Here is a 19,704-nt window from a genome sequence, read left to right as displayed (position 1 = left end):
TGCTTGTACCATTTCCTCCACTATTTGTAACTTAGCTTTCTGGCTGTACAGCCTGGTGACTGAGTTTATGGCTAATAATTTCTAATATTTTCACAACATCCTAGCTCATGCATGAAGACAAATCTCATCCCATCTGTTTTTTCTGCTAATGGGTCAGTGATGTCCCCACAGCTAAATTATAGCAATTATATAGAAAATAACATGTTTACTTTGAAAAGCCAGATTTGGTTTTCATGGCTGGGTAGTTTTGACAGATGCACAACTGTTTCTAAGAGGGTGAAGGTCTTTACTCTTTTACATCTGTAAGAAAAAACCAAATGGAATCCCTTTCTGCAGTTACCGTAAAAAATGCTATTGAGGATATTGTCCATTATATTGCCTGGGGTCCTTTATTTTGGAATTATACTCCAAGAAGCAATGACATTGCCCTCCAAACTCACTGCTATTACTGACAGTTCTGCAAATTTTCATGTTTCTGTGGAAAAGTATTATTATTAAAGATGCCTAATATTCAAAGGGGACTGAGGTGAGCTGAACTCAAGAGTAGATTTTCTTTTATTTAATCTGTTTTCTCACTCTCTCTCTATGTCCTACCCATTTCTCAAAGCTGAATGGCTTTATTTACATAATTCTCCATGTTTGTTTCCCTTCCTCAAAGATGCTTTTGATGCAGAATAACTTCCTCTCCATGTTTATTTTTCTTTAGCACAAGGGGAATTCTAATGCGTTTCCTTTTTGCCAGTAGCTCATGATAACCAGTGTAACCCAAGTGGAAGAGATCTGAGACCCTACCTGGTGTCATGGATATTTGGAAATAGCTGTCTCCTCTACTTCAGCGCCATCCCCCTCATCCTGACACCATGATGCCACTGAATGCAGCTGTGGGGTTGCCTGTCCACTGGGCTCAACTGTCCTCTGCTGGTGACCACCACTCATAACCCAGCCTTTGGGAGGCACACTTCCTTCCCTTTGCTTCCAACACACCACCTCCTGATTTTTCCTCTTATCTTAACAAACACATAGGCACAGTTTGAGCAGAGAAGGAGTCACTATTTCCAACTCCTTTGGAAATAGTGTGACCAATGATATGGAAGAAAACCAACAGAGGGTGATGTCATAGAAGCCAAGAGAAGAAAGGAGTAGTTCACTTCATCAAATGCTGCAGAGAGGACCAAGTCAGATGGAAACAGTGAGATGGCATTGGGTTGGCAATATGGAAGTCAAGCACACTTGGGCACGGATGGTCTCAGCATAACACTGGATGTGGAAGCCTGTTTGGAGGGGTTAAGGAGAGATGAGTCATGAGCAAGTGGAGAGAGTGATGATAGACAACTCTTTGGAAGAGTAGAGAAATGGGTCCTGGCAAGAAAAGAATATAAGTCAAAGGGATTTTTGTTTTTGTCCTTTTAAGATGGAAGATTCCAGAGAATATTTGCATCCTGGTGGAACTAATTCTCTCTATATAGAGATATTATAAATGCAAGAGGGAGAGGGGGATACTTCCAGGAGAAACATCTCTGAAAGGGCAAAAGAGGAAAGCAGGGATACTTATCCATGGTAACAAGCTGGCAAGGCAGAGAGCAGAGGTACAAACACAGTGAGATTTGGAGATTTGGTGACTGGATGATGTTTGTTTCCATCTGATTGCTTCTATATTCTTAGTAAAATATGAACAAGGTCATCAGCTGAGAAGGAACACAGGGGATGGAATTTGGGTTTGAGAAGAGAGAAGATGTATGAAATCATCATTGTACAGAGTGAGAAGAAGAAAAACATCCTAGGAAGTGCAGTAAGAAGTGTGGCGCTGACTGCCCATTTGGGATTTGTGGTCCAGAATTTTAAATGAGGCCAAGGTAAATAGAAATATTGCCTGGAAAGCATTTAGCCCTGACCTGGTACATAGTGCACACCCAATAAATGCAAGCTATTACTATTTTGACACATGAATATTTCTTCTTTTCTTTGCTTAGATGAGATACAATCCTGTCAAAAGAAAGAAGGAACTGAATCTTGGGTTACATTGTTTTACCAGTATTGCAAACCCATTAAATAAAGAAAATGTTTCCAATAAAGAAAGGTGATTAAACTCTAAAGTCTTGAAAATGTAGACCCAACAGCCCAAGAAACTGACAAAACATGAAGAGCATGAGGCTGTTACCACAGCTTTGTCCAGCCCTGTGACATAAGGACATCATTGTTCTGGGATTACATACCATAGTAGGCAGACTGTGATATGGGCATATTGAATGTAAAAAAAAATAACTGGTGTCTCAGTTAAAAGAGTAATAGAATCAATTAAGTAGCTCTCATATTAAAGTGAGCTAAGAAAAGAATTCAGGCAAGCTATTATTACAACGAAAATATCGCCATAAATTTGAGACTTGGGAATGTCACTGGTCTATCCTTGAAATAAGAAGCAACAACCTCCTACGTCATCCCACTTCCAGAAATTGTATGAGGTCCTATAACATGCAGCCTTAACTCCCGCACTGTGGTCCTCGACCTGCCCTTATTGGGTGGGGAGAGGAGGCAGTGTCCTTGGAGAATAGAGCCAGCTGATCAATTAAAATCTGTTTGTTTTTTTTTCATCTTATTGAGATGACCATACAGCTTGTGTCCTTAAATTTGTCAGTGTATTGGGGAAGGGAGGGATCAGTCTCTTCACAATGTGGTAGTGCACCATTTCTGTACTTCCAAGTTAAAGCTCAATGAAATGATGCTGTGTGGCTTTCCAAATGTATGTTCTCAGTACCCCTTTACAAAGAGCTTTTCTGAAACTAGGTGACTTACAACTATGATGTCCACTTTTCTTTCCCATGCTGTCAAGGGGTCTCATCTCCTCTGAGAGATACAAGGTCTCCGTCACCTCTGCTCGAGTATCACCAAGTCTCCATTCCCCTTCTTGGTGTCCCAAGGTCCCTCCAACACTACTAATTAAAATGCAACTCCTGGGAGTAGTCTTGGTTGTGTTCGAGTTGTAAAAGTCTGTCATTGTGATTTGTTAAAGACTTGGGGTATGGAGGATTCCTCAGTCCCTGGCTGGTGAACATTTCTCTGTGCTACTACAAAATGGCAAAACTCTGTATTTCAATCTTTGTATATTAAATTCTGAAGCATTTACAGCAATTTTAATAATATACTTGCTTATGAAAGGTTATCCTGGCATGTCTGGGTTAATAATATTCTTTTGGATACAGTACTGACTTGATTTGCTAATATTTTATTTAATATGTTGACAATGAATAAGAGAAACTGTTTACTTTTTACTTTTTTGTATCCTCTTTTCATTACCATTTTATTGAGATATAATTCACACAACATACAATTTACCCATCACCATAATTAATTTTAGAACATTCTCATAACTCAAAAAAGAAACTACAAACAAATGTATAGGTACCAAGGGGTAAAGGGGTGGGGTGGGAGGAATTGGGAGACTGGGATTGACATATTGATACTATGTATAAAATAGACAACTGATGGGAACATACTGTGTAGCACAGGGAACTCTACCTAATGCACTGTGGTAACCTAAATGGGAGGGAAGTCCAAAAGGAAGGGGATATCTGTATGTGTATGGCTGGTTCATTTTGTTGTGCAGTGGAGGCTAACACAACATTGTAAAGCAACCATACTCCAATAAAAATTAATTTAAAAAAAAAAGAAACTACATATTCAACAGCAGCCACTACCCATTTCCCCTCAAACACACCCCCAGCCCTAGGCAAAAACTAATCTACTTTCTGGCTCTATAGCTTGGCCAATTCTAGACAATTCACCTAAGAGGGATCATACAGTATGTGGTCTTTTGTGACAGGCTTCTTTCATTTAGCATAATGTTTTCAAAATTCATCCATGTTGTAGCATGTATCATTCCTTTTATGGCTGAATATATTCCATTGTATGGATATACCAAATGTTGTTTATTAATTCATTAGTTTATGGACATTTGGGTGTCCTGGGTGTTTGAAAATTGGTATGCTTTGCATTGGGTACAAAGTTTTACATATATCTATTGCACCAAACATATTAATTATATTATTAAAAATACCTATATCTTTACTTAATTTTTGTTTACCTTACATGTCTGTTTCTGAAATAAACATATTACTGTATTCCATTATGACTGCAAACTTTTCAATTTCTCCATATTTTTCTTTTCCTTTTCTGCCTTATATACGTTTTGCCAAGTTGTAAGGAATATAAAAGTTTGTGATTCACATTCTTGGTCCAATATAACTTTGATCCAAATGAACTATCCTTCTTTGTCCTGCTTAATGTAATTTTTCTTGAATTCATTTTTCCTAATAATATTGTTATATCAACCCTACTTTTCAACTAGCAGTTGCTTACAATAACTTTTTCAATCTTTGTCATTTGACCTTAAATGTGTCATAAATAGCTGCTATATAAAGTTTTGTGACCATTTTTCATCAAAACTAAAGAGGTTACCTTTTAATAGAAAAATATAACATTCACACCTGTGATTACTGACAATTATGTACTTTTTACATCTTTATTATGACTTAATGTTTTAAATTTACTCTGATTTCTTGTTGCTCTTTTATACCTTTTCCTGTCTTTTGTTGGATTGAAAAATGCAAGAAATTTCTATTCTTCTAGAAATCACCCATAAAATATTTCACCCTCCTTACATATCAATATGATTTGGACATAACCATCATTTTTGCTGATTTCTTTATGCACCTATATTCTTTTATCCCATGTCTTTCTCTTCCTTGGGTTTTTAATTTTTCTGGAGTATATCATCAATATTGTCCATGGAAGTAAACTTTCTGGGTTTTTAAACATTTTGAAAATGCCTTTATTTTGCCTAAATACAGGATTTCAGGTTCAAAATCTCAGGATTTTAAAGATATTTCATAATCTTTAATAATCCAGTGTTGCTAGTATTTAAGCATGCAGTTTCCTCCATCAACTGATTTCTGGGTGTTTTGTTTTTCCTTTAGGAGGAAAGAAATGTCTGACCCATTGATGGTACATCCTTGTTGTTTAGTGCTGGATTTAGTCTTCCCCAAAATATATCTTTTCTGACATTATTAGGGATCTTTTGATAGTGAAGATACCAAGTTAGCCATCTTGAGCCAATTACTGTTCCTTTCTCTTTAATGATAGTGTAACCCTTGATTATTAAGTTTAATGATCTATCATTCAAGTTCCCACTGCAGGTTAAGTAGGTTTCTAGAAACATGATTTTACTTTTGGCTTTTGCAAATACTCATAATAATGAGTTTTGCTCTAACACAGTTCTGTTATTTTCAGTGATAAATAAAAGAATTAAGTCCTTCTTAACCTATAACATTTTCAAGCATTTCATTTATATCACGCATTGCTAATATAACAATCAAGTGTTCACGATAGTAAGTTGAGATTTTTAAGTGACTTTTTCTGACCTAGACACTAGATCTAGGTCCTCCTAGATGAGGAGTCCCACATCTCTCAAGAACCGGCCTGCATTAGGATCCTTGTTGAGTCACCAGGAGCAGCTGGTGGGAGGCGTGACCTCAGCGGTGTTGAATTCAGAGTGCAGCAGCTGAGGCAGATAGTTAGTTATGCTCACTGAAGCAGGAAACCTGAGCAGCACATCATCACAAGGGCGCCGCAACCAGCAACCTCCGGATGGATGAGGACCCGAGGTCCTCACCTGTTAGCATGTCTTCATGACTGGCTCATATAAGAAACAACTGCATAAAACCCACCATTGTCCTTCACGGTAGGCAAACTGCTGGGGACACTGTTCACTACATCACAGCAGCCCCTTTATGATAGCCCAAGAAAAACACCTCCTGTGGCTCTGGGCCAGGCAAAGTCATTCCTCCTGCACAACTAGTATGTTTTCATCCTGTAGACACATGGACTTCCTAGCTGATTTTCTCGTTGTCTTACCGTTAGGAAGTTAAAAGCCGGATCTGGGGTCTATCTCTAGCTTTGGGGGCTTTTATTTCTCAAATATTCTAACTTTTTTTTTTTAATCTTCCCTGATTCCTTTAGTCAATACTACTGTTCTCTGCAAGTGATCTAAACTCCCTTCGGAAATAAGGCATGAAATAATCACCTTAAACTAGGCTGGTACCATTTAGAACTAAAAATACTAGATTTTAAGTGCTTTAATTTGTTCCTTTTATAACTTTACATATAGGTCAAATCCTTTCACTCTAAACCAGTGCTGTCAATAGAAATAGTATGTGAGCCATATGTAACACTGAATTTTCTAGGAGCCACATTTTAAGAAGTAAAAAGAAGCAGGTGAAATTGAGAAAATTTAAGTCTTCCAAAGGTCAGTGTGTACTTTATAGTGAGAGCACATCACAGTTTGGACCAGCTACACTACAAGTGTTCAATGGTCAGGTCTAAACACAAATCTATGAATGATGACCAGGGTCAGAAGAGCTTTCCAGATTATAATTACAACGTATCCGACCTGTATTCATAGTTGGCTTTGATTGAAGATTTCTGAGCTCCTGGGGGTTTCTGATGCAAACACTAGGTCTTAGAAAGTATAAGCTCTCCTGACAGGGGTAATGACCATGGCAACCCAAAGACTTCTGGATCTTTTTTAACTTGTCTATGTTCATTTGTTATTTTTTTTCTTGACTGGACCACCCTTGGCTCGTTCTAAGAAATAACATAATATAAAATGGTTTGGGGCGTCTAGTAACAAAGGAGGAAAACAGAAATAGAGATGCATTTTGCTTATTCTGAACTTCATCCAGAGCAGTATTAAAAATTACTTTAAAGCATGCTGATAAAGGTACAAGACCAGAAAACCACTGTAGGTGTAATCAACTAATGAACAACAAAAAATGTTTGATTCTCCTTGTTTTAGAACCAGCTCTAAAACTTTACACTTTAGTTTGGATAATAAAAGTGTTATTCATTTAAATCAGGACTAAAAGACCAAAAATGCAGTTAAATTCCTGAGAGTTGAAAATTTGATTTTTTTACGGAAATTATTTAACCCATGAAAGCCTCCATTTCTACATGAATATAAACAGAGTAATAACTACATCACAGAATGGCTATGAAGATTAACAATACTGTGTATAAAGGTTACAACAGGCAAATAGTATGCACTCAATAAATGGTACCTATCATCATAGTTAATCACTAAAGATTATTAAATCCTGGTATTCCTAACCTGGAGTCTGCAGATCCTTGGTCCATGGCTAAAATTGCGGGGGTGGGGGGATTCCTAAAATTGGATGGGGAAAAAAGACCCCACCTACATTTTCACTAACCTCTAACCCAGATTTAGCCTTTCCTCCATTATGAATGCTGGCAACATCCCAGTAGTACCTGAAGGATCTGTAACTTTGCACCAATAGAAGTCACAGATATTTTCATATTACACTTCTGATGCTACAGACATCTCAAAATATCTTTTGTTTATCACCTTTTTAAAATTCCAGCCTTTGTGAGACCTGCTGCTAGATCTTGTTAACTAATGCATTAGTAAAGAAGCAATACTATGTTATCAATGTACTGTTTTTAATTTCAGTATAATAGGTTTCCTTTGTAATCCTACATGTTTTATTTCATGCACTTAAAGCATTATTCTGAGAAGGGGTCTATAGGCTTCACAAGACTGCCATGGCACAAAACAAGGTTAAGAATCCCGAACTTTTAGTCTATCTCTTTGCTTCCAGAAAGCGAACCAAGTTTGACAATTGAGCACCTGCCTGGGTGAGCCCATTCCCATAGTCTCAGGTTTGTTCTCCTGTGTTTAGCTTGATAGGAAGATATTACTGTTCTGGTATCAATCAACCTTCTGTCAATTAACCTTCCTGTTCAAGGTTCTGTATTTAAGTTGATGGGCTGATTTTCTGGTGTGTTCGGTCGACCTGGGGGACATACATGGCCCCACTGGATGCCAGGCCCCTCCTGAAGGTGGGCAGCGGTTCTGAATTGTGGTCCCACACCAGTAGCACCAGCATCTCCTGGCTGCTTGTTTGATTTGCAAATTCTCGGGTCACACCCCAGACGTCCTGAAACAGAAGCTCTGGGATCTATCAGTCTGTATTTTATTAAGCCCTAGGGGAGATGCACGTTAGAGTTTGCGAACCACCGCGCTAGGGCATCGGAGGGCAGCCCAATCCTGGGCAGGAGGCTCCCACCTCGACCCTTGGTAGGGACGAACAGGGTTCCTGCAACCGGACAAGGCGGGAGGGGAGGAGGAGAGGTGCTGAGGGGCAGCCATTAAGTCGAAAGCCGGGACTAGGGACCTTGTTCTGCTTCTGTACCCCGATTTCACTTACATTACCCAAGGCCTCGAGCGAGGGTGACTGATGGAGATAATCCCCCCCAGCACCGAACACTCGTTGCTGCCACTGTACCGCGAGAGAAGGCGAGTCAAGGGAGAACCTGCGAGAGCGCGGGGTGTACAGCTCTAGACCTACGATCTCTAGCCAGATGTCTCTGCAGCCCTCTGGACCCTTCCCGGCCCCGCCGCCCGCCGCTGGGGGGCGCACCCCCTGCTGGGAATTGAGGTCCCGGAAGCCCGCCCGCTCCAGGCTTTCCGGGCTCTCTTGCCTCGTGAAAACCACAAGTCCCAGGGCGCCAAGCGCGGGAGGGTCACGTGGGAGGGGCGGCGGGCGCGGCTAAATAGTCTCCGTCGGCCATTTTGTCGGAGAAGCCGCAGCGCCGCCTCTTCTCTCGCGTCCTCGCATCCGTTGCTGCCGCCTCTTCCTCCGCCTCCTCCTTCGCCTCTTCCTGCCTCCTCCCGGCTTCCGCCGCCGATCCAGCCGCTTCCCAACCCCGGGGCGAAGCGTCTCCTTATTTCCGTTTTCTCGCCACTACCGCCTCCTGACACGGTGATCCGGGCGGGCCCCGCAGGAATTTTATCCCCTCACCGGCCTCACATTAGTATCGCATGTCCACTATCCAGAACCTCCAATCTTTCGGTAAGAGCGGGTCGCCCCACCGCCCCTCCCGTCCCCCCACGTCCCCTGCGCGCCTCTCGGCCGGTAGGCCACCGCTGCCCGCCCTCGCCGGGGCCGCTCGCCGGACCCCCGCCCCAAAAGGCCCCCGGCCGCCCTCCCCGCACCCCGAGTGGGGCTTTGTCTCGGTGCCCGGAAGATGGCGACCGGGCCCCTGGCGACCCCCTCTCCGAGGGCGGCCCCCGGAGCCCCGGCCGCGGGCCTTGTGCCGCCCCCTGCCCGCTCCTGGACCCTCCTGCTGCTCGCTTCTGCTCCCTGCCACCTCTGCGATCCTGTTCCGCCCCCAGACTTGCCCTGCTGATCGCCGGGGGGGACGCCGGCTCGGGCTGGGGCATCGGCGTCCATTAGCGGTCGGGATGGTTCGTGGCTGCTCTCGGGCGCATTTAGTAAAAGATGCTGCGGATCAGGCCTCTGATCTGTTACAGGGCAGTGGGCCAGTCTTCTCTACTTGCGTAGTAATACGTAAAATTACTCTTGATATACATATATAGATCTTTTTTCGAGGCAGAGTTAGGGTTAAATTATTGGGGTGGCATTTGTGAATGTTTCTGTTGTCATCAGAATGTAATCGAGATGACGCACATTTTTATAGTGGCTCTAAAATTAAGGTCTTAAAATCTCTTTTCTCTCATTAGAGGATTATGTTCAACGATAACATCTAAAACAACGTTTTTCTGTTCCGGTATCAGTGGACATACCTGTTTAAAATCTCTTTTTGTGAAAGTACCTTGTAGGTTTTATTAATACTCTACCCTTATCACTCCCCCACATCCGCACCTGCAGAAAGAAAGCAGAAGCACTAGAACCTTCTTTGCTGAGTTTCTAGATTGTAGCGTAGCTGTATCTGGAAATTACTGACTAAAAGATATTTTCCTGCTTTGGATTTTTTTGTATCCCTTTGCAGACCCCTTTGCTGATGCAACTAAGGGTGACGACTTACTCCCGGCAGGGACTGAGGATTACATTCATATAAGAATCCAGCAACGGAACGGCAGAAAGACACTGACTACTGTTCAGGGCATTGCAGATGATTATGACAAGAAGAAACTTGTGAAAGCTTTCAAAAAGGTAAAGGTGTTAGGGAGAAGAGATTAAAATATAGTTATTGACACACACGTCTAAATAGGATTACGGTTCACACCTTTTACTTCACGTTAAAGTGGGTTAAAATGATTGGACCCAAGGAAACTGTGTTCATACTCTTAATTAACATCCAGATAATCTTAGGGTGAAAGTAAAATATCATTGTATTTGACTCAGTTATGCTGAATCTACTTCTTCAGAAATTTGCCTGTAATGGTACTGTGATTGAACATCCTGAATACGGAGAGGTTATTCAGCTTCAAGGTGACCAAAGAAAAAACATTTGCCAGTTTCTCTTGGAGGTGAGTGATTGGGTGCTTTATGTACAACCTTGAGATTGCTTCTAAAATTGTATTTAAGGGCAATGTGAATTATTACCTACTTAGTAAAAAAATCTTGTGAATGAAGCACATTAGTTGTACTTATTTGGGCAGGAGTACCAGTTTATTTTGTCATTAGAATGACCTGATCATTCCTTTGTCCATTTAGGATGTTTTGTGGAATGTCAGGATATTCAAATATGTGTTGAGTTTTTGTTATTAACAGTTTATGCCACAGATACAGTGTTGCAGTAACCTATTAACAATGATTCTTTTTAATGACTGCTCTGTCTTCTTAGGAATGAATTTATGTGTTACCCAGAGTGATTCTGCTAAATTAAATTTTATTTTGCAGGTTGGCATTGTCAAGGAGGAACAGCTTAAGGTTCATGGATTCTAAAATGAACCTAAATACGTGGAGAATTTCTTGAATAATTTTGTTCTCTAAACCAAGTTTGGCTGCCTTGTGAAATGATTCTCTGCAGTAAACGGACTTTTCATTTATTTAATCATTCAAACTTTCATTCACATCTGCATGATTACAGAAAACATGGGGTATGTAGGCTAGTAACACATAAGAAAATTGCAGTAAGATGGTAATGAAACCCCGTATTCATCTTAACATGTTTCCAATGGAAAATATTTTGTTTTGAGTGTTTATTTGTTTATTGTTCAGTTTATTACTTTTCACTTGATTAAATTTTTTTGTTGTATTAAACCATGTATGTTGCAGCTTAACAATAAAAAAAAAAATCTATGAATCCTTTTGTGAGCAGTTAGGCTCCCAAATCTAAGCAAGTAATATACACATATAGTTTGTTTTTCATAATTGTCTCATTCTGTGTATTCTTTCCAGTTGATTTCAGATGCTGTGAAGAGCTAGAGGAGAACCTTTGTTATATATGTAATTTTGTTCTTTACTTACTTAAAAATGAGTAGAAACAGTATAAACTCAGAGCCAAGAATTTGCCAGAATGTACTGTTAAATTTTTGAAAAGAAAATGAAGCATAGTTTAAACTTACGTATTGGCACAGAGAATTATTTTATTTATTTTTATTGGTTATGTTAGTGGGGAGCCAACACAAGTCTATCCCTAAGTGACAGACAGTAAGTAAAGTAGGTTCCTGACATAAAATAAATTTAGTCACAGGCAGTGCCCTGCAAGTGTGGGTGGAAGGCATTGGGGTTAGGGTTAGGGTTAACTTCCTAGAGTGCTAGAAAGTGACAGAGTTGGGGTGCCAGCCAAGGGCTTCCAGCCAGAAAAGCCATGTTCTTTCACTAAGTCACGGTTTGGTATTCACCAGAGGAAGTAAGAGCCAAGGGCAGTGGTGCATGGGTGTTGAGGGTAGGGTGAGAAATAAAAGAATTCACAGTTCTTAATTACGAGATTTCTGCAGCTCATCCTCTTCTGTTCCAGACTTCTGCTTTTTATTGAGCTGTGATTATCTGCTCAGTTACACAAGCTGTATCATTAAAACCATTTAGCCAAGGCAGAGAAATACATCTACAGTAGTCACCTCTTTATCCAAAGGGGATACATTCCAAGACCCCCAATGGATGTCTGAAACTGCAGATAGTATCAAACCCTATATATATTATGTTTCTTCCTATACTAAGCGGCAGATAGCATATACAGTGTGGATACGCTGGAGAAAGGGATGAATCACGTCTCGCCCAGATGGAGCAGAATGGTGCAAGATTCCATCTCCTCACGCTACCCAGAATAGTGCCCAATATAAAACCTATGAATTATCCCTAGAATTTTCCATCTAATATTTTTGTTTTGGACCATGGGTAACTGAAACTGCAGAAAGTGAAATCTTGGATAAGAAGCGATCTATTGTGTAGATGTGTGCTTTTTAGCTTAATGCAGTGGGATAATGGTGTGAAAAACGTCACTGCATTCTGTACCGGCTTAACCTTTCCTCCTGCTTTGATGGTGCTGCTTTTGGAAAAACAAAATTAGCCCCCACAGAGTTTACCGCTGAAGGATACTTAAGTAATAGGTTTTGTTACATTCTCACCCCATCATACCTCTAATCAAGAAAGACTGGGAATATTGAGAAGTGAGTACACCAGAATATAGTGCCAAATTTGGTAAGCTGATTTCTGGAAAACAGCAGTATAATACGACCAAGAAGATCAAGCGGCATGGGAGAGTTTTCCAACTTAATTGAGAAATCCTCACTTTCTACCTGTAACATCTTGTAATGATTCCACCTCACATTGAGAGGTGCTGTGGAAATCGTTATGAAAATGATAAAGCAGAAATTTACATTAACACGCACATTCAAGTGTTCATCTATGGAGATCTGAGGTAATGCCCAGAAAAGAATTGACTGTTGAGATTGATTGAACAAGAGGTGGACAGGACAAGGGAAACCTCGTTAGATGGAAAGAAAAAGGCCCCTCCTCTTGGCCCCCACAGATAAGCTCTTGGCCATCACTTTATGTGTCAGGCCACTCCCACTAGATAGGATCAAAAGCCTTGAGTAATACTTCACTCTGGATTTTGTGAGGAGCACCTCTTTCTGATCCCTCAATCTGAGCCCCAGATACCTGATAGGACTTGTCACCTGTAGGGCAGTCCCCATCTGATCCCTCAATCTGTGAGCCCCAGATACCTGATTGGACTTGTCACCTGTAGGGCAGTCCCCATCCTTGGAGCGAGAACAGTATCGTGCACCCTTGTCTTTGAGCAGTGCAATGGAAATAGCTACAGATTGCAATTTTACTGAAACCAGTCAAAGTCAAATCCCCTGTCTGGGAGCCTCAGAGATACCTAAGGACATAGCTTAAAGTTCTTGTCCACTTCAGGGACTGCAACACTCTTGTCTGCAAAAAGGACTAGTTGGCATTGTGTAACAGGAGGGAGAATATGCCCTACAAATGCAGTTAAAATAACCAGCCAAACGGTATCTCCTTGTGTCTCCTGTGTGGGGAGACTGTGATCTGCAGTTTTTTTAGTGGTCTGTACTTTGACGGTGCGAAACAAAAACTACCGAGTAGAGATTGTCCCTAGACCTCTAGGTTCAGCTGAGGCCTTGGTGAAGCCAGTAGGAGACTAACCTTTGGTTGACTGAGGCACAGCCGAGTAAACTGCTGCTATAGCAACGATGTCCTCTGCCCTCAATCTTGTCCCCACAAGATCTGGGCCCCACACAAGGCAGAGGAAAGCCTGGGGGTGCAGCCTGCTCTTCCTGTTCAGGAGCTCAAGTAAGAGCTGTTCTCTGAACCACCCTAGAAAGGGGGCAGCTCTGATCTTATGGAAGGAATAGTTCTAGTTCCAATCAGGATGCAGTTAACCAAAATAACTTGAGACAAACAGAATGGTAACAGACTTCTGTGTGCCTCCTGTCACCAGCTGGGCTGCAGCTAAAGGAATGGGCAGTTAGAACTCAGGAAAAATCAAGCTCATTAGATTGCCCACACAAACTTGTTCCACTGGGCCTGTGAGGTTTCCCCACACCAAGCCAGAATTCCATGTGGGAAGGAAATGAGGCAGGCGTGGCCCTGCCGTATCTAAAAACAAAGAATTCTCACTTGCGGTGGACAGCAACCAGCTGGCCTCGCTTGACAGGCGATAGCCAGGCAACGCTGTGCTTGTCTGGGATCAAGGGGCCAAGTGCATCAGCCAGAATTAAGCAGGAACAAAACCATGTAAGGCGCCTTCAGCATTGACAGCTCCTTTCACAAGGTTATGCGGGCCTTTAACTCCCTTTTCATCTGGATAGTGGAAGCTTGGAAAAAGAAAGGTCATAAACCAGAGGAATGGCTATTTCTTCACTCCTGGAAAACCATTCAGGGTAGAACTACTGCCAGTAGAGGAGGGAATACCAAGCTGTCCTTGGATGTTCCTAATCCAGCCATTGTTGTGTCAGATGACATGCGGCCTGTGGGGATTCTCTGGCCTATATGGGGAACTTAAAGGGCAATTTAAACTCAGCATTGGCAGTGAGGATGCCAGTGTGAAGGGGATGGCTCACCCATTAGCTCATAAGTCTGATTTTGAACCTAGCAGGAGAAACAATAGATCTGCCCATGAACTGAGGGCATGATCTGAATCGTGGTGCCTTCATCTCAAACCAGTGAACAACCTACAAACTACTTTTCATGCAGAAAGCAATTACATAGAGATAAGCACCATTCATTCAATGCACAAAGGGGACTGAAGTTCAAATCCCCTGATGGGAATTTAAGTGATCTTGACCCCCAAGCTGAGCTACTGCTGCAGCCCTCTGCTCTATCCTGAAGGGTCTCTGAGCCTATAGAATGGTCCAGAAGGAAACTAGCTGTAACCCCCAGGTTTGTCTCCATGTGTCTTTCATCCATTATCAGGACCCCAGGCCCACCTCCTCAGTCACTGGGCAAGGAACAACATAAAGGAGAGCGGAGATAAAATCAGAAAGTACTTTAATCCATGTCGATCATGACAAATTCCATGGGGAAAACATCACCAAGGATTTAGAGAGCAGTATACTTCCTTGAAGTAGGAAAAAGGCCCATCTACTCCCTGGTCACAAACATCCACACTGAGTGCCTAACTGCCATTAACTTGCTAAAAACTCAGGAAACATTAGCCTGATATTCAGATTAAACTATGAGAATCAGTAGCAACCTACTCGATAAACTAAGATTGTTGAAATGAAACAACATTGGGTATATATGGGATGATTCTTCAAGTAAGAACTAGAAAGGGTGGGAAGAGGGAGGGGATGATTAGAGCAAGTATGTAGTCCTTTAACACCCCCTTGTGGCCATTTTAAAAACTTGATTGCTCTTGGCAGTTCTCAGTAAATTACAGGAGGTTTAGGTTGTTGCAGGCATCATTAAAGCACTAGCTGACAGGTTTAATTTTGTCATCCCTCAAATGTTATGCAGAAATTGATCTAGCCAATGCCTTATTACTGCGATCCATAGAAATCTATTGCAATTTGCTTTTACCTGAGAGAGAGAAGAAAATGCTTTCATGGTCTTGCCCTGTGGATGTATAAAGCCATCTCACCTACTATCTAGCACAGTGTTATTAGAAGGAATTTAATTCAAGTGTAAACAGAGACATCTGTTTATGGCCTCTAGAGAATGGATGATTAAGTTAGAAAACAATCGAGGCTCCTGCTAAATTGTCACCTGTTGAGGAACACAATCTGGAGTTTTACACACACACACACACACACACACACACACACACACACCCCGTAAATGCATGGCGCTCTCAATTTAAACCTCTGTCTTAGACCAATACACAGGTAAGTGTGCCTTTTTGGCTACTGGAGTCACACCCACTTAGAGGATCACTTGAACATTAGCAACTTTTGCCTGGGAAAAGCAGTGACTGGACTCCCTTAAAGACCTAACGTCCACAATGATGCCACTGCATTAGGCCTAAACAACCCAGAACAGGACTCACTTGGCAGATTAATCATTAGTAATATACTTAGTTGGAGAGCCTCTGGCAGATCTCACCTTCACAAGTGAGGGAAGCCTAACGGAAGCTCAGTGGCAACCTGGGAATTGTACTTTAGGGATTTGATTCTACATGAATCAAGGACAGCATCACAAGATGGGCATCTGACCAGGGAATCCCCCCAGGGAGATACTGGGAGGTATTACATCAGAAAATGTATTATCTCTAACGATAAATCCTTTGACCCTTCCACATTTTTACCAAGCATTGTCCCTCATTTTCTCACTTCCCTTGCAATAAAAGTAAAAATGGCTAACCTCTTTTTAGCATTTGTAACACAGAGTTCTGAATAACTTACATATATCGGCTCATGCAGTTCTCAAAGACTTCATGACCCAGCACAGCTCCCTTGGCTTACCATCATAATTACCTCCTTGCAAATACCCTCATCTCCTTTGATCTTGCCTCCTTCCTTTATACTCATTTGTCAAAACCGCAACCCTTGTTAAACTCAACCACTGGCTCAATACCTGCACGGGACAGCTGATGGCTGCTGAAGGAAAACAATCGTTGTTTTCCCTCTCCCTTCACCCCCATCCTCCATCATACACAGCTGAAGGCTTTGCCTCATCCATCGTTGACATATTTGAAATTGCTTCATTTTTCCATCTCTAAATCTTCTCATCTAGGCAACTGTGCACACTGTCTTCTTTCCTGCTTATAATGGATGAAGGGTACTTGCTCCCATTAAAACCAACCCCTCAAATTTGTATCCTGAGCATGGTCCCCTCTTCTCCATGAATTATCACTGTAATTACCCTCCTTTTTCTGAATCATCAATTTTTTTCCTCCCTACTGAATCCTTTTCATCACATAGAAATATCCCCTAATATTTCCCATCTTTCAAATACAGGCATACCTCGGAGACATTGTGGTTCTTTCCAGCCCACTACAATAAAGTGAATATTGTAATAAAGAGAGTACCACCATGCAGCCACTATGAAAAACAATATGGAGGTTCCTGAAAGAACTAAAAATAGAGTTGACATATGATCCAGCGATCCCACTCCTGGGCTATATCCAGACGAAACTAATTCAAAAAGATGCATGCACCCCAATGTTCATAGCAGCACTATTTACAATAGCCAAGACATGGAAACAACCTAAATGTCCATCGGCAAATTAACAGATAAAGAAGATCCGGTATATATACACAATGGAATATTACTCAGCCATAAAAAAGAATGAAATAATGCCATCTGCAGCAATGTGGATGGACCTAGAGATTATCATACCAAGTGAAGTCAGAAAGACAAACACCATATGATATCACTTATATGTGGAATCTAAAATATGACACAAAATATGACAGAGATATGTTATGAACATATCTATGAAACAGAAACAGACTCACAGACATAGAGAACAGACTTGTGGTTGCCAAGAGGGAGGGGAGGTGGAGGAGGAATGGAGTGGGAGTTTGGGATTAGCAGATGTAAACTATTATATACAGGATGGATAAACAACAAGGTCCTACTGTAAAGCACAGGGAACTATATTCAATATCCTGTGATAAACCATAATGGAAAAGAATATAAAAAAGAATATATATGTATAACTGAATCACTTTGCTGTACAGTAGCAATTAACACAACATTGTAAATCAACTATACTTCAATAAAGTTAAAAAAACACTAGAATCTTAACAAATATTTAAAAAAAGAGAGTACCATGAACTTTTTGGTTTTCCAATATGTAGAAAAGTTATACCTACACTATACTGTAGTCTATTAGGAGTGCAATAGTATTATGCCTAAAAAACTATGTATATACCTTATTTTAAAATACTTTATTGCTAAAAAGTGTTAACCATCAACTAAGCCTTCAGTGAGTCATAATCTTTTTCCAATAGTAACATCAATCACTGATCACAGATCACCATAACATATATAATAATAATGAAAAAGTTTGAAATATTGTGAGAACTACCAAACAGTGACACAGAGACACAAAGTGAGCAAATGCTGTTGGAAAAATGGCTCCAATAGACTCTCACCAAAGTGAGTACAGAGGGAACACACCTCAACACAACAAAGGTCATTCATGGCAAATCCACAGCTAACATCATACTCAACAGTGAAAAGCTGAAATCTTTTCCTTTAGAATTAGTAACAAGACAAGGATGCCCACTCTTACCACTTCTGTTCAACATAGTATTAGAAGTCCTAGCCACAGCAATCAGACAAGAGAAAAATAAATAAAAGGCATCAAAATTGGAGAGGAAGAAGTAAAACTGCTACTGTTTGCAGATGACATGATACTATATATAGAAAACATTAAAGATGCCATCAAAAAACTATTAGAACTAATAAGTGAATTCAGTAATGTCGTAGAATACAAAATTAATATATGGAAATCTGTTAATTTCTATATACCAATAACATACTATCAGAAAGTGAAATCAAGAAAACAATCCTATTTACAATCATGTCAAAAAGAATAAAATACCTGAAAATAAATTTAACCAAGGAGGTGAAAGACCTATGCTCTGAAAACTGTAAGACACTGATGAAAGAAATTGAAGATGACACAATAAATGGAAAGGTATACTGTGCTCGTGGAGCAGAAGAATTAATATTGTTAAAATGTCCATACTACGCAAAGCAATCTACAGATTCAGTGCAAGCCCTATCAGAATACCCATGGCATTTTTCAGGAACTCAACTAAATTATCCTATAATTTATATAGAACCACAAAAGACACTGATTAGCCAAAGCAATCCTGAGAAAGAAGAACAAAAATGGAGGCATCATAATCCCTGACTTCAAACTATACTACAAAGCTATACTAATCAAAGCAGTAAGATACAGACACATCGATCAAGGGAACAGAATAGAGAGCCCAGAAATAAACCCCCACACATATAGTCAGTCAACGACAAAGGAGGCAAGAATATACAATGGGGGAAAGACAGTCTCTTCAATAAGTGGTGTTGGGAAAACTGGACAGCTACAAGTAAAAGAATGAAACTAGATTTTTTTTTAAATTTTATTTATTTATTTATTTATTTATTTTTTTGGCTGTGTTGTGTCTTTGTTGCTGTGCATGGGCTTTCTCTAGTTGCGTCGAGCAGGGGCTACTCTTCGTTGCAGTGCACAGGCTTCTCGTTGGGGTGGCTTTTCTTGTTGCAGAGCACGGGCTCTAGGCACGCAGGCTCAGTAGTTGTGGCATGCAGGCTCAGTAGTTGTGACTTGTGGGCTCTAGAGCGCAGGCTCAGTAGTTGTGGCACACGGGCTTAGCTGCTTCGCGGCATGTGGGATCTTCCCGGACCAGGGCTCAAACCCGTGTCCCCTGTATTGGCAGGCAGATTCTTAACAACTGCGCCACCAGGGAAGCCCAAACTAGACCATTTTTGCACATCATACACAAAACTAAATTTAAATGAATTAAAGAATTAAATGTAAGACCTGAAATTATAAAAAATCCTAAAAGAAAACATAGGTGGTAAGCTCTTTGACTTTTGTCTTGGTGTGGAATTTTTGAATCTGTTCCCAAAAGTGAAGGCAACAAAAGCAAAAATAAACAACTGGGACTACACTAAACTAAAAAGCTTCTGCACAGAAAAGAAAACCATCTACAAAATCAAAAGGCAACCTACTGAATGGGAGAAGATATTTGCAAATCCTATATCCAATAAAGGGTTAATATCCAAAATATATTAAGAATTCAAACAACTTAATATCAAAAACAAACAAACAATCCAATTTTAAAACTGGGCAGAGTATTGAGACATTTTTCCAAAGGCACAGAGATGGTCAACAGGCACATGCAAAGATGTTCAACATCACTAATTATCAGGGAAATGCAAATCAAAACCACAGGGCTTCCCTGGTGGCACAGTGGATGAGCGTCCACCTGCTGATGCAGGGGACACA

The 19,704-nt window shown here is 40.8% G+C and overlaps 1 protein-coding gene across 1 annotated transcript; it reads left to right on the top strand.

Moving 5' to 3' along the window:
- Positions 1–8,627: 8,627 nt before the first annotated feature.
- EIF1B (eukaryotic translation initiation factor 1B) lies at positions 8,628–11,382 on the top strand. The gene is made up of 4 exons (XM_027097154.1): positions 8,628–8,921; positions 9,862–10,025; positions 10,241–10,342; positions 10,716–11,382. Exons 1-4 carry the CDS (start codon positions 8,891–8,893, stop codon positions 10,758–10,760), a joined length of 342 nt encoding a protein of 113 aa, XP_026952955.1. The 5' UTR covers positions 8,628–8,890; the 3' UTR covers positions 10,761–11,382.
- The last annotated feature ends 8,322 nt before the right edge of the window (positions 11,383–19,704 follow it).

Source organism: Aethalodelphis obliquidens, unplaced genomic scaffold, assembly GCF_003676395.1.
Source record: "Aethalodelphis obliquidens isolate GAN/ISIS:26980383/991018 unplaced genomic scaffold, ASM367639v1 scaffold112, whole genome shotgun sequence".
NCBI classification, from domain to species: Eukaryota; Metazoa; Chordata; class Mammalia; order Artiodactyla; family Delphinidae; genus Aethalodelphis; species Aethalodelphis obliquidens.
Note: the sequence above shows the minus strand (reverse complement) of the source record. Positions and strands in the feature narration are given on the sequence as shown.

Coding starts and splice junctions, on each gene's coding strand:
- EIF1B (XM_027097154.1), top strand. CDS start 8,891: ATGTCCACTATCCAGAACCTCCAATCTTTCG. Junction 8,922..9,861: donor CCAGAACCTCCAATCTTTCG/GTAAGAGCGGGT, acceptor ATCCCTTTGCAG/ACCCCTTTGCTGATGCAACT. Junction 10,343..10,715: donor TTTGCCAGTTTCTCTTGGAG/GTGAGTGATTGG, acceptor TTTATTTTGCAG/GTTGGCATTGTCAAGGAGGA.